The sequence below is a fragment of the Oreochromis aureus genome, linkage group 12, assembly GCF_013358895.1.
Source record: "Oreochromis aureus strain Israel breed Guangdong linkage group 12, ZZ_aureus, whole genome shotgun sequence".
NCBI lineage: Eukaryota > Metazoa > Chordata > Actinopteri > Cichliformes > Cichlidae > Oreochromis > Oreochromis aureus.
Genome location: NC_052953.1, coordinates 20,717,401 through 20,732,569, shown reverse-complemented (window position 1 = coordinate 20,732,569; position 15,169 = coordinate 20,717,401). Strand labels below are relative to the sequence as shown.

Genomic DNA, 15,169 nt, shown 5'->3' with positions numbered 1-15,169 from the left:
TCAAAAGTATGCTCACAATTAAAATAAAAACAAAAAACACATTGACAATTCACCTTAACCCTAATTTTTTATTTTATTTTAGCTACAGCAGTTGAAATGCTGATGAAACATTATTATGATTATTTGATGACTCTCCGACAGACATGTACTATATTGAATTACTAATTTTACAAAATCCTTATACGTCCTTTTTTCATACACTTAAGGAAACATTGAATGAAATTAAAGAAAAAAATAATTTCCTCTTCGATTTCTGTTTCAAGAGGCCTTATATCAGAGCAAAATATGGCACTCACATAATTAAACCTTGGTGGTGGTAAAGCCATAACCTTCCGGTGGATAGAAAGATATTTAAATGATGCTTCAAAATAAGTGCACAAGCAAAATGTATTTGAAGTTTTAAATGTCACTAAAAACTGATGTCACTCACCTTCACATTCCCCTTAGCCTGGCTTTAGCTTTTATTGACATTACAGTTACAGTACAATACAGTGCTTACTGTAATACCTGTGATACTGACAAATGAATCACATTAGTCAACAAAACAGCCCAAGTAAAGCTATTCCTTCTACAGCAAAGAAACATGTCTGAAACAGCATGACTGCAGTCATTTGTTGCTGAGAAGCGTAAAATCCTGTAGGAAAAACAGTTCATAGCACTGCTAATTTCTACACACGCACTCTTTACAGTGCCCAATGATCTGTTAATACTTTGTTATTAAACAAATATAAGGCAAATATAATAGCAATTTTAACCAACATTTCATCCATTTTCTTCAGCCTTGAGCAATGTCTTCATCGCCGCCTTATTATAACATTTATTTTTGTCTTTTATTTTGAAAAACACATCATAAATAATAAATTATAACTCATTTTCTACCATGGTCATGTTTCTCAAAATGATTTTACATATTGCACATTCGTAATGTTGCAAAAGTTATGAGAGACAGATAAATTGGTTCAAACTGTTCCAAGAGAGGTTGCTGTACCCTGACTTTAGTCCTAAGTATGAATTTAGGAGAGCTTTCTCCAAAGCAGCATTATACAAATATTTTCACAGTTAGTAGTACTCCAACAACAAACCAGCTTCTTCTGTAGGATGTAGTAAGGTGTAGCCCTCTCTTTCCAACCATCAACAGATTTAATCACTCAGCTGTCTATTAAGGGTTCCTGTAAATAAAGTAAAGTAGCAAAGATAGGTTAAATAATCCGTATGGATTTCTCAGTAAAAAGGTTCTAAAACCCGAACGATCAAGACTTACACTTTGTTGGTTCAGTCCATTCCATTGGTTGCGGCGTTTTAGTGCATGTGGTTGACAAGCAGCTATACAGAGCATCAAACAAACTCCGAGGAGACACACACTGACTTCCAACAGATGTTGCACTGCCACGCTCTGTTCCTCCTTTAGAAGTAGGAAATAAATGAGGGTACAAAACAAATCTCTGAACTGTGGCTAAATCAGCTGTGCTGTTCATGTGCAACACACCGTACCTGTGTTAACATGACTGTAAGAGTGGGATCATCCTTGAAGTTCAGACTGTAGCAGGTTAGTGATGCTGTAGGCAGCTGGTTACTTGCCTCCACATAGAAGGATGAAATATTTTTCTCTGACTCAGGGCACTCCGGAGGACGACTTTATTAAAGTACATAACATTTATGAGTTTGCTGACTTTTTAGGTCACTGAGGAGTAGTCGTAGTTACACTGTAACATAACATAACACTTATTCTTCTTTTTTATTTCTAAGTTAATATACTGTGTTGTGTTGTTTGTGTTGCGTTGTGATGTGTCATATCGTGCCGTGTTGTGTTATATGTAGTGCCGACGTAGGACAGTTTTTCCAATTTCATTGTACTACTGTACTATGTATGACTGTGCAATGACAATAAAGAATTATCTTATCTTATCTTATCTTATCTTATCTTATCTTATCTTATTAAGTTAAGAAACATGTTCTTTACAGAACATGATAAACTTACACACTTGTTGGCAGGAGGTCACTTGGGGCACTTATAGTGAGGCAGGTGTAGGTACCATTGTCAGATAGAAACTCTAGTGTCAAATTAACATTTTCATTGCCTGGGGAGTAAAAATAATTACAATCAGAATGTAAGGTGATAAAAACTTTCGCATAATTTCACACCCATAGCACTCCATGGCTAAACTAACCTCCAATAAGCAGCTGACTGGCTCTCAAGGTTGTATGTAGACTGAGATCTCTCAGAGAGACACTCTGAGAGCTGGAAGTCACAAGAGCAAGAGGAACCTTGAGATGTAAATTAGTGACAGAAGAAGGACTCTTTGCTGAGTTAACTGAGGTCTTTCTATCCTCTTCCTGCTTGATTAGAGGTGATTGGACTGAGGAAATAAGCTCATTTGCTTTCACACATAGGTGGAATGTTGATAAGGAGGATAACACACGGTTCCAGTCCTATGAGAATAATAAAGTGCACAGATTACACACAGATACAATCAGGGCACAGAATGTGTGGGTATATTCAGTCAAAGCCTGCACAGCATCATGTTTCCTATGCACACCAGCACCAATTATCTACTTAGAGAAGGCATGGAGAAAAATTAGCTCAGTTTACTAAGGAAACCTACTATACTCATTCCCAGCTCCATATTGTTATTTTTGGACTGATCTTAAGTTTCTTTGCATGAGTCACTGCTCTAAAAAAAAACAAACCCATATTTGTCTGACATCAGGCCTTAATTCATCCTCAGTCTGAACCCAGTCATTTTAACTCCCCTATCTTTAAGGTACATTTCTTCTGATTAATTGCTCCTCTGTATAGAATATTTGAGCCTCAAAAAGAACCAAAAGTAGAAAAAAATTGATACAGAGAGCTTAGAGCAGTCTGCAACTTAGGTTTTGACACAGGCTGATTAATATTTGAAACTTCAGCCATGTTTATTGTGCATCCACTACTCTAATATATAGATGACAGAAAAGAGCAAAAGCCCAAAATTGCTTCAGTTTAAATCACTCCTCACCTTTGTTATGTCAGGGTTAGGCAGAGTGTGAGTGTAGCTGTAAGAACTAAGGCAGATAAATGAAATAGCCAGAGTTAGCAAACACAGGAAAAACGTAGTCCCTGGAGGATTCTGAGACACATAATCTCTAAGATTAGTCAGCGGCTGCCAGAAACCCATCATCAGGCTCCACAAACAGCGGAGATGTGACGAGCTGTAAACAGAAGAGAAAAATTTCACATTTTTCCTCCAAGTATCACAAGTACTTAAGTAATGGACCTTTTCATTATTATTAGGCAAGTTCAATACATCTGTTAGAGTAAGACATAGAGGAAGACAATTTCAGAGACAATTTCAGTAGGAAACAAATGGAAGAGAGCCTGGAGAAGTAGAAGTATGCAAAGGAATGAAAGTCAGTAGAAGCAAAACAGAGTACATGTGTGAATGAGAAGTACACAGGTGGAGTGAAAGTGAAGCTGCAAGGAGCAGGGGTAGTGAAGGTGGACCTGTTTAAATAGATGGGGGTCAACTATTCTAAGCAACAGACATTGCATAAGAGAGGTGAAGAAGAGAGCGCATAGAGACGGCAGGATGGAGACAAGTTTTAGGGGTGATTCGTAACAGTAGGATAGCAGCAAGAGCAGAAAGAGAAAGTTTACAAGATGCTAATGAGAACTGCTATAACTTTGATTTGGAGACAGTGCCACTAACAAAAAGACAGCATTGTAGGGGGCAGAGTTGAAGATGTTAAGATTTTTACTGAGAGTGACTACAGAGACGATTCATGGATTCATATATACATGCAGGGGCAGGGGTGTGACAGAGGAGGATGCTAGGGTCAGAGTAATATGAGGGAGATTGGAAGTACTAAAAGGAGAAAGAAGTCTGTTCAAACCCACTCCAAAATGCTTTTAGCAGAGGTGGGTGCCTGTGTCCCACATTTTAGCCAGTGTTGTCCTCTTGGCTGTTTGACCTTTACTCTCCAGAATAATGTCTGTTCAGACTTTGGCACTGGGAGACCAGAAAGTTTATCTCCACTCACCTAACATCTAACTGTGATCTTCCTTGTTGGGAACAGAAAGCCAATCTTGGTCCAACAGACAGGCACCCTGTAGTGCAGTGCTACAGATAGTGTACATAAATATATATAATCATAAATATATACACAACAACTTTGGCATGGACACACATGCTCTGTATTGCACATACATGGAGACATCATGTATGAACCTTTCTAATGAAAAATCTTTGCATGGATCACCTAGTTATGTTCATAGTGAGCATTAAGCTGTAGAAAATCTGTAACTTTTATTGTGGAAATACTATATAGCTACTGCTTAACAAAACAGGATATTTGTCATGTCTTTTCTCGAGCGTACCTCGTTTTCAACATAATCACATTTAGTTTCAGCAAAGCTGAAAGCACGTACTCTCTGTCACGTGACTGTAGACAGTTAAATGCTTACTTATAAAAAAAGAACACATCTATGTAGTAATTATATTAAATCAATACTCTACGCAACAGGAGACGTACAACTAGTCTAACAACCAGCTCTACTGGCAAAGATTACCGCTCTTATGACGCTAACTAGCTAGCTTTCTGAAAAATAATGTCATACCTCGAACTCGTATGCTCTGTTCACGTCTCCAGGCTTGGTAAAATACACCGGAATAGTTTCTTAAACACAAGTAAACAAAAGTTCGACATTTAAGAAGGAAGTTCAGCTATTAAATAGTGACACGACACCGCTGTCACTTTACGACAATACACTGCTATGACGACAACAAGGACTAGATCACATGACTTTAAATGACTTGAATTTGTTTTTAAAACGGGGGAAAAGCAAGGACACAGCAACAGCAGATATCATTGTTGTTATCTTTATTCTTATTTTGAGCATTGGAAGGCAGGATAACACTGGCACTAAATGTTTATTAATGTGCATGTGGTGTTACGCTACCGACTATTTAAATATTCACATTTAGCTTGGCGAGTTTGCCACTTCTCAGAGTTCAGGTCATTGAAATAAAGTGCAGTTTACAGGAAGCATAGTTATAAGAAACTTTTTTTGAGGGGGGGGGGCAGAGAATGATACAATTAATTTATTCTGATTGTTAATGGGGTTTTGAATGTTTCCAGTAAAAACATTTTTAAGGTATCTGCGTAATCCACCCAAACAGGTGTTTTCTTTTATTTACACAGCAAGAGTTTTTAAGTTGGATAGTCTAGAGTTTGCGGACATCTTTGTCACTATTCCGCTGGCATTTTTTCATAATTTTATTTGATGAGTTAGAGATCAAATAAAGCTAAGTGCCTGAAACAACAAGAAAGTGCCTGCAGTAACACGCATTTATAGCAGCCTTCGAATTGGGACAGCCTTCGTCGCGTTGCTCTGACGTAATCGGCCTTCAAACGAGGCCTCCGAAGGATGCTTAAATGAGACAGCTTTAGTTCGTCTGTGGCTTTTTTGCCCATCTGTGCTGTATCTTCCTAATTACCTAATGTGTGTATTAACCTACCATTTTAGAGTCTCAAAGTGTTAATATATCCAGAATATTCAGCAGTAGCAATGCCAAATTTGTTTCAGCAGAAAGTCTGAGGCAGCGCTACCTTCTGCCAAATCTTGAATCAAATTCATTCTGTTGGAGTTGTGTTGTGTCACGGTTTGTGGGAGCAGACTGTGTGAAGTGTGAATTTGGAGTTCTATTTGCATGATCTCTTATATATAAACACAACTTTGCACCCCATACGTATTGGAATAATAGGAACATAGCGCATAAAAATAAATCATAATTTTTCTCTAGTTGGGTTGAGAAACGGATTGTTTTAGTGAATCAGTTGTTTAATCCTAATGGGCAGCTTATGTCTTGTTCAGAATTCTTAAACACTTATAAATTTTCAGCCACACCCAAATAATATGCCATATTGTTTGATGTGATACCTATGGGTATTATAATGCTATTTAAAGAAATTCAACCTTGCATATCACCTGTTTCTCTCCCCAATCCTGTGGATTCACACATAGGAATAATCTGTTAAACAAACCATAGTAAAAGTAATAAGAATATTCATGCTTTGTTCCAGAGAGAATCTCTATCTGTTCCATATGTGATTTCTTATTGGAATTCCTTTGTCAGTGATATTACTTGGAAAAGAGTATGGACAATTCCTAACAAGTATCTTGTAACAAATAAAGTAAAGGAAGTTTCATTCAAAATACTTCATAAATATTATCCTGCTAATCATTATATGACAAAGTTCAAAAAGGACATAAATCCAAACAGTGGATTTTGTGGAAGCCAACCTAAGACTGTGCAGCACCTCTTCTGGATCTGTTCACATGCTAGAACATCTTGGAAAGACTCCAGTAAATTCATTACTGGACAGCTCAAGGACTTTACTCTGAAATTGGAAAATGTTGTATTTTGTTTCTTTTGAAGGCAAAAAAAGATTTATACTTTATAATAAACTTGTTAGTTACCTTAGCTAAATTTTATTTCCACAAATACAAATACAGTAGTCAAAAGCCTAATTTTAAACACTACTGTAATGATACTCTATCTTACATGAAATTGATTAGTGGATCACTTAGTAAAAAGACTAATTACAAATTATTTGAATGTATGTAACTGTTTATATTACACCCCCTGGCATGTGTTAATTATGTTCCAATTTGTATACATTCTCTGTATACTGTTGCTTAATAAACTTATGGGGGAAAAAAAGAAGAAGTGTGAATGGTGGACCCAAACGCAGACACAAAGGGACGCGGAACTTGACTTGAATGTTAAACAGAAGACGAGCCTTTACTATGGCTGATTGCAAGAAAACACAATCAAGGCAACATGGGCTGTGGGCATAATGAGCATAATGACGCCACAGGGAAGTTTAAACTAAGCACATAGAATATGGAAACAAGACTTTAAAAATAAACAGAAAACATGACAGGACGCAGACATGACACAACATGACAACATGAACCATACAGACATGAAACAAGACAGGTTAGACACACTAACCAACAAGGGAGACTTAACAGAGGTGATGACACAAAGGAATCTAAATAAACAAAGGACTATAACTAGGCAACCTAGGAGATTATAACTAGATGGACTTAACCATAAACAATGAATAACAATATACAAGGAAACTCAGATCCAAACTAATAACAGCCACAACAAGAACTTAACATACCTTCAATATACCTAAGAAAAGAAATATAAGAATAAACTCGACGTGCTGGGTCACAGAAACAGCCACTGACATATTGGTAACTCATTGAAGTGTTATTGGGTATTCTTACAGTGAGTGAAAGCATTGGGTGAACTGCATCAGGCTAAATTAAATCGACAGAACTGAGTGGACTGGTATTGATCAGAGAGTTAGAACAACAACTACAAGGAACTCAGATTAATCTGAAAGGAACTAATATAGGTCAACTGGTCACTGATACAAATCAGGATTTAAAAACCAAACCTCACCTGTGAAGGGAGAGAAACATATTTTTGTTTTGTTTTTCTGTTTGACTTTTTGTTTTATTGAATTCCTTCTGGGATTTGGATCCAACGAGTTAAGCATGTATATTATACTCACACACAAACACACATGCAGCTATTGTTGAATGAAGACTGATCTGACACATGTAAAATGTGGCCAGTTGTGTTTATTGTTCTCCCCTATCTCCCAACCCTCTGTTCTCAAAAGGGAACATCGGATAGGGAGATGATGGAGGAAATGGAAAAGTTGGGTGGGGGAATGAAAAGAAAGGGGTAAAGGAAAGGTAGAAGAAGAGGTAAAGAGAGGGATAGAAAGAAGGAAAGAGAGAGAGGAGAGAAAACCCCAACAATCCCCTCTGAGCAAGCACTAGGTGGTAGTGGATAGGAAAAGCTCCCTTTAAATGGAAGGGAGAAACCTATGGCAGAACCAGGCTCAGGAGGCGCAGTCAACTGCTGGGACTGGTCGGGGGGTGAGGGTGAAAAAAGAAAAGGGATGAAGAGGGAGAGGGATAGGTGTTAGGAGAGAAAGGGAGAGAGGGGAGAGAAGAGGTGAAAATTAAGATGGAACAGAGGTGGAGGAAGACTAGGTTACATCAGGTGAGGAGCAGCAGTGTCTCTCTTCCAGAACCAGTGGAAGCTTTTTTTGTTCTTTTTTAGGAACTGTTCTATGAGCACTTTTTTCTCAAGGATGAGGGTTTTCAACTCATCAATTGTTTCTACGTTTTGTTCCTCAAGTTTGTTGCATCTTTTCTCCACGTCTTCTAATTGTGCTTGTTTTTCTTCAAGCTTGTCTTTCAGTTCTTTAGATGTTGCCTCCTCTATTAGCTTCGCCTTGTGCATATCTGTATTTCTCTGTTCTACTTTCCTGTGCATGTCTTCTAACTGCAGGTTTCTCTTCTGGATTTCTTGAAGTGTACACTGCAGGTCTTCATGTGTTTTCTGTTGTTGTTGCTTTTGCACCTGGATTTCAGTGTATTTGTACTTCAAGTTGTTAGAAAGTTCCTCAAGTTCTGTGTTTTTTCTCAGGATTTCATTGATGCTACTCTGCATCTCTGAGCATTGCTTTTCCAGTTTTTTCTTTTCGGCTTCCAGTTCAGTTGCTTTGTACTTCATTTCATTATAAAATTCTTGGAGTTTTTGATTTTTCCTCTGGAGAATAAGTTTTTCTTCTTTCTGTTGTATGTCCAGTTGCTCCTTCTCTTGAAGCAACTCTCGATTTTGGAGCAGTGTTTCATTAAGATTTGATTGGAGCATTTTGTATTTCTCCTCCAATTCTCCTGCAATTAATTTCTTCCTGTTTTATGTCCGGCTGCTCTTTTTCGTGAACAAACTCTTTATTTCTCTGCAGTGTTTTATCGAGCCTTATTTGCAGCACTCTGCATTTTTCTTCCATGTCTTCAAGCTTGCAGTCCATTTCTTTCTGTTTTTTCGTCCAGTTGCTTCTTCTCTTGAAGCAACTGTTGATTTTTGTGCAGTGTTTTATTATGCTTTATATGCAGCGCTCTGTATTATTCCTCCATGCCTTGGAGTTTGCACTGCATGTCTCTCTGCTCGATGTCCTGCTGTTCTTTCTCTTGGAGGATCTCTTTATGTTTTTCCAGAGCTTCATCAAGCTTTACTTTGAGCTCCTGATTCTCTTTGACCATGTTTTCTTGTTTTATTTCACACACAAACACACGTCTTTTAAAAAGAAGTGATCGCTCTGAAGTCTATTTAAAAAGTTATTTACAAAAAATCTACACTTCAGAAAATACTGAATAACTCAAAAATGATTTATCTCAGGATTAAAACATTTGCAACAACTGTTACAGAAAATGTTCATCAGCATAAATGTAAGTAATAATACTTGGTGATTTCTCCACAGAAAGGTGCATATTTATTGGGTTTACTATATTGATTTTCACATATTTTGCATGAGAAAGAGAAATGCAAAAAAAAAAAAATAATAAAATTTTGTGTCTTCTTATTCAAATAGAGGTATATTATTAAACTCTGTATCACTTAAAGATTTCTTTGAGAAGCAGTGATGACTGTTTTTCTGTCATTTCCCTTTGTCAAACATCATAGAGCTGGAACTACTGATACCAGTTAAGGAGTCCAGGTGACTTTTATAGGCTTGAAATGCCATACATCAGGCTGACCCATGTGTAGCAGGTCTTTGTAGGGGGAAGTGCTCCACTGGAAGGGTGGCACTTGGTCCCAGGTTGGACCGCTCACTGCCACCATGCCGTACTCTCGGAACATCTCGTAGGAGGTCAGCTGCAAAGAATCACACACAATGGATCAAACTCAGTGAACATCTCTTTTAAACTCATTTTTACTTACGGCAAACCAAAACAAATCTTCACGGTGCATGATGGGTAAAAGGGTTAGGGCAAAGGGAGATGTGAAAATGAAAACCTTCATGTCTGTTCCTCCATGTGGTCTCTGCTTTAAGGCGCCAAATGGATATGTTCCATTAGCTGGGTTCAGGTCTGACCGCGCTGAGATCGCATTCTCTCCGTTCTCAGGTGGATCACAGCCGTCACACTTTGAGAGTGGATCTTCCTTAAAGTTATTATACCTGAGGAGGAACAGTGCATCTCATAAATTAAGATACCTTTTTTCCCCCAACTTTCAAAAACTACAACATCTATTAGAGATTGTTTGTTTTGGGAATACAAATCTCCAAACATGTGCAACACACAGACCGTACCTCATGAGGCGGACCATCGAGTCCACATCTGTAACATCCGTCTGGTTTCTTCGGAAAATCTGAGCCCGAGGATTCTGGTCCAGGGAGAACCAAGGGCCAAACTTCTCAACCAACTCATTGCAGCCACTCGTATTAAATATCTCCACATAGTACCTTCATAAAGAATTTGGAAGTATAGACAAAAGAAAAGACACATGCATAATCTAAAGTACAGATTAACATTCACCTTAATGTTTGCATACCAAATACTTACGGTATGTTGTAACTAGCCCAGTATCCTTTCTTCAGCAGTTCCTGAGTTTTATCAGCGTAAATGACGAGTCCTCTGCAGCATTGGAAAAAATAAAATGCTTGTTTTAAGGTCAGGTCTGATAGGGTTATATATTGTCAATAGAAACCATGAATAAATGATCTATTTTGATCCAAGTTCGGGTGCTGTGACTTACGGAATCTGCTCCAACACGACAAAGAGCCCTTCTGTGATGTCAGTCTTCCCTGGAGTGAAGAGGTTGTAGTTAACAATCATCCACTGGTTGTTGTAACTGCAAAGCACAGTTAAAAGTGAGCATAAAACTTTAACTATTAAGTGCCCCTCCCAATAAATTTCCACCAAAGTAACTTTGTCCACATAGCTGATGCACAAGTTCACAGCAAACACTCCTGATGGCCCAATTACATGCGGCCTAACTGAGTGGCCTTCTTTTCACCAATACGCACGACACGGACAAAACAAAATGTTACACAATCTGGTCTTCAATGAGGATTATCAACACAAGCTAAAAAGCAGAACAGTCTGGAGCCTTGTCAGCAGATCAAACAGTTTCTTTTTGATGAGTAAAACTAACTCACGTTCCACTGTTGTACTTCGTGAAAATGTCTGCCCAGTCCTTGCCAGTAGCAGCGAGTCGATTTGCAACAATGTTCCTCAGCCACTCCATGACTGTTCCTGTGGGCTGAACATATTTCCAGAGAGCAGGGTTGCTGTTGCCAATGGTGGTTTCCAAAGTAACCTACAGACAGAAAAAAGAAAGAAAAAAAAAATAAAAGCAATAAGATAATCCCAGCTTTCCCTTTTTAAAAAATCATATTATGTAATGTCAAGTATAAAGAGATCTTACCAAGCCGCTGCTTAGGATATAAAAGTCATCCCCAGAGAAGATGGATCCAGGGTAGGATGAGAACGCCTGAGTTCTTCCAGGAAGAACATAGTTGTCTGAAAAACATGAGAGCATGTGCTGAAGTCACACTATCAACTAGTCCCTAAAATAATGACATCAAAAATGGTCCTAGGCTACTTTTGGGGTTTTAAGCGTGCATTAAAGAATAAAAAAGTCAAGCATTTAAGGACATATATAATTGGTTTGCCATTATATAAAAAATTGGGACCATTGTTTTTGTATTGTAAATCTTAAAAGTAGAGTGAGCGGATATCTAGAAACAGCAACAGCTAAACCGGAAAAATCAACCAGCACCTAAAACCCCCCAAAACAAAGCAAAACAAACAAACCCTCACAATGAACACTTTATATATGGGCTTTAAAAAAGTTTTGTGGTTTTCCCTCAGACCCCGAGGGCATCATTAAGTAAGTAAGTTATTTATATGACGCCTTTCAGCTCCATATTAAACATCCTTTCTCCAGTATATCCACTATCCCTCCTCTACACATGTCCAAATCATCTAACCTTTGCCTCTCTAACTTCATTGTCACTCAACCTGATCTGTCCCTCTGATGTGCTCATTTCTAATCTCGTCTCCCCTGATCACTCTCAGTGAATCTTATCATCAATCAGGCGGCACACTTGCGTCAATTATTTACCTAGAGGAGAAACTTTAAAGGCAAAAATGTATTTCTTCATGATGCGCAGCATGGCCTGGTAGGTGTTCCAGGTGTCATGTGACACCAGCAGTTCCTTATTGTTAGGCAGAAGCTTAATCAGTGCAGAGCAGGAGCCAGAGCCAATGGGTCGGGTTTGACTGGATTTATTCAGAGCCGATTCCAGGTCCTCAAGGTCTCCGCCCATTTGGAAAAGTCTGTTTGGGCAACAGCAAGTGAAAGTTTAAAATCTCAGCAAAAGAGGGTAAAAAATGTTTGGATGATACAGAAAATGAGACAACTACTTACAGGAAGCCAAATGGGTTGAGGGAGAATGACCCTATTGGCAAAGACAGCTGATCATTGTAGCTGTCCTCCAAACCTTTGAGCTGCAGCAATGTCAGATGCACCTGATGAAGAAACAGATAGCACAAAGTCTGATTTCTGGCCTTTAAAAAAGCTTGTCATGTAAGGGATGTTTTTCAGTCCTGCTCACTGTACCTGGTACCAGTAGGGTGAGTTTGGATTATTCTCTATTTGGTCCTGAATCCACTGCATGTTGGTTATGATGAAAGACTTAAGGCGCTCACAGTAGGCAGATTCATACATCAAGGGTTCGCAGTAACCCATTAGAGTGTTCATCCAGTGTTTATAGATCAGCTAAAAAACACCAGCATACCTAGTCATTAGAATAATTAAACCAAAAATATTTTAACTTCTGACCAAATGAGGGTTAGACTGACCTGAGATGTTACTGCAGCCTCAACTGCACCTGCAGCGTAAGCTTGGATGCTGTCGTTGTACCGACTGCTGGTAGTCACCTCCAAGAAAGACCACCTGAAAGAGCGAGCATCAAAATGTAAAACCATCTCCAGAAAAAAAAAATAGATTTATGAAGTTTACAGCACTGTGCAAAAACCTTGAGCCACCCCCCATTTGTTTACATTTTGCTAGTAAAATAGGTGGTGCAGTGCTCTACTGAATTATGTGCAAACAAGGTTATGCATACAAGTCAAAAGCAAAGTCTGTGTAAATCTAATGAGATTGAAAGTCAAGGTTTGGTATGACCACCTTAATTTGTTTGCACAGTCTGAACTTTCTTAAACTAGCTTTCGTGTAATTTCTTTAAGTAGGTTCAGGAATAGTTCTCCAGGCTTAATACTATTAATACTTCAATACTGATTGTTTTTCTATCCAGGTATGATTTTATGGCATTGGCAGTGTGTTTGGGATCATTGTTAAGCTGAAAAATGAAGCTGCTGTCATTCACATGCTTTCCAGATATTATTATATGGTGGATTAAAATCTGAAGGCACTGTTCTACATTCAGAGCTATTTCCCAAGGAAAATTGGGTTAAGGCTGCCAGCCGTGCCAGCGCCTATTATCATTATTATTCATGTTATTGTTATTTAATCTATTATATTATTTCATTTAGTTGGTTACCGTTCTTACTGTCTTGGAACAACTGTGACCACTCTGGGATTAATAAAATATTCTGATTCCGATTGATCAATTTTAACAAGATCTCCAGCACCACTGGTTAAAATGCAGCTCCAAAAAAAATGACAGGGCGTCCGCCATGTTTTACAGAAGGCTGTAGATACTGGTTCTACCTCTCTCCTGACCTCCTCCTCCATACATGGTGCTATTTGAACCAGAAGTTTCAAAATTAAATTTATCACTCCATCAGACCTGTTGTCACTGATCTTCAGTCCACTTCTTGTGTAATCTGGGATACCTCAGTGGCTCACCCTTTTCTTTACAGAGAAGACAGATTTCTTTATGGCCTGCCAGTTTCCTCACTTTTCATAGTTTCCACAGGCCACACACTATGGATGCTGTATTATCTTTTCTATTTTTTTGTTTTTGTTTTTGCAACTAATGTGTTTTTGTAACAGGCTGCTAGTAACAAAGTGCCTAAAGATACAAAATATTAAATTGGTTCTTTTCCAAGTCATCAGCTAGGAGTGGACACAACACTCGTTCATCTCTTAAATTAGATGCCTTTATTAAGCTTGAATGATTTGTGGGTCGGTGTTAAGTGGCTTTAACAAAACGCATTCATCTGAAATGGTCTGGTTTAGGGACTGGACTAAAAATGAGTGACCCCCCCCCCCTTTCAAACAAAACAAACAAACAAAAAAACCCAGCCAATGTCCAAAGAAAAACTTTTAAAGACCTCCAGAAGGTTTCTCAGTGTGTCATGTGTGTCACTTCTGCTAATTTGGGTTCCTCAAAACAAAACCACACCACAAGGATTAAATGTTGCTCAACGAGTCAACATTTACAAAAAACAACTTAGACCATTGACACTGCCGAACACCATTCTGTTACAGCTTCATAAGGGATGATTGTTTACGTTCTTTATGAACTCAAATATTTTAATATGTATAATTTCTCAATTTTTCTTAAATTCTTAAACTAGTCTGAGAGAATCTGGGTCGGTTTGGGTGTAAAACTAGTCAAACACTGTGTGTGGAACTGCAAATTATACACTAAACCAGCGGTGGGGAACTCTAGGCCGTGTCTTGCAGGTTTTAGACATGTGCTTTAACTAACACCGATGATTTAAATGGCTAAATGACCTCCTCAACATGTCTTGAGGTTCTCCAGAGGCCTGGTAATGAACTAATCATTTGATTCAGGCGTGCTGACCCAAGGTGATATCTACAACATGCAGGACACCGGACCTTGAGGCCTGGAGTTCTTCACCCTTGCATTAAACGATTAACCGAATAATTGAAACAATAGAGAGCCAACGCTGCAACACGCTTTCCCTTACTTTCTGTAAGAAACTGCAGCACTGACCCAGCTTGACCATTCACCAACGACCTATTTCAAGCACAAACCGAGCCTTTAGAGGTAAATATTTTACATTTTAGACCAAGAACAGTCTTTAAACACTCACCCTGACGTTTCTATATCATTAGTGAAGTTCGCCCAAGCCACAAAATCCTCCTGATATCCCTCTATGACAGACAGCTGTCCGGTTTGCTTGTCGATCACAGCCGTTCGTATTTCTGCTCGAACGGCCGAAAACAAACAAAACAAAAGCAGAAACATCTTTAAAAGATCTAAAACCTCCGTAAAACTTCTAACACGGTCAGCTCCGTTCCGCCTGCACGCCATGTTTACATGAACAAATCATGTGACTTCGCTGGGCCAAGTCACCTGACTACCGCCAAGA

At 38.5% G+C, this 15,169-nt stretch overlaps 2 protein-coding genes across 2 annotated transcripts; both read right to left on the bottom strand.

The window, feature by feature from the left end:
- Positions 1-51: 51 nt before the first annotated feature.
- LOC116332503 (transmembrane protein 248-like) lies at positions 52-9,118 on the bottom strand. Its single transcript, XM_039620859.1, has 9 exons — positions 8,995-9,118; positions 4,595-4,653; positions 4,018-4,097; positions 2,997-3,042; positions 2,169-2,430; positions 1,979-2,078; positions 1,492-1,633; positions 1,262-1,402; positions 52-1,169 (listed from the first exon to the last, which is right to left on the bottom strand). Exons 1-9 carry the CDS (start codon positions 9,116-9,118, stop codon positions 1,149-1,151), a joined length of 975 nt encoding a protein of 324 aa, XP_039476793.1. The 3' UTR covers positions 52-1,148.
- plbd2 (phospholipase B domain containing 2) lies at positions 7,625-15,143 on the bottom strand. The gene is made up of 12 exons (XM_031755468.2): positions 14,891-15,143; positions 12,725-12,818; positions 12,483-12,641; positions 12,291-12,391; positions 11,985-12,199; positions 11,286-11,380; positions 11,017-11,177; positions 10,614-10,709; positions 10,421-10,492; positions 10,168-10,320; positions 9,873-10,035; positions 7,625-9,731 (listed from the first exon to the last, which is right to left on the bottom strand). Exons 1-12 carry the CDS (start codon positions 15,109-15,111, stop codon positions 9,561-9,563), a joined length of 1,701 nt encoding a protein of 566 aa, XP_031611328.1. The 5' UTR covers positions 15,112-15,143; the 3' UTR covers positions 7,625-9,560.
- Positions 15,144-15,169: the final 26 nt, after the last annotated feature.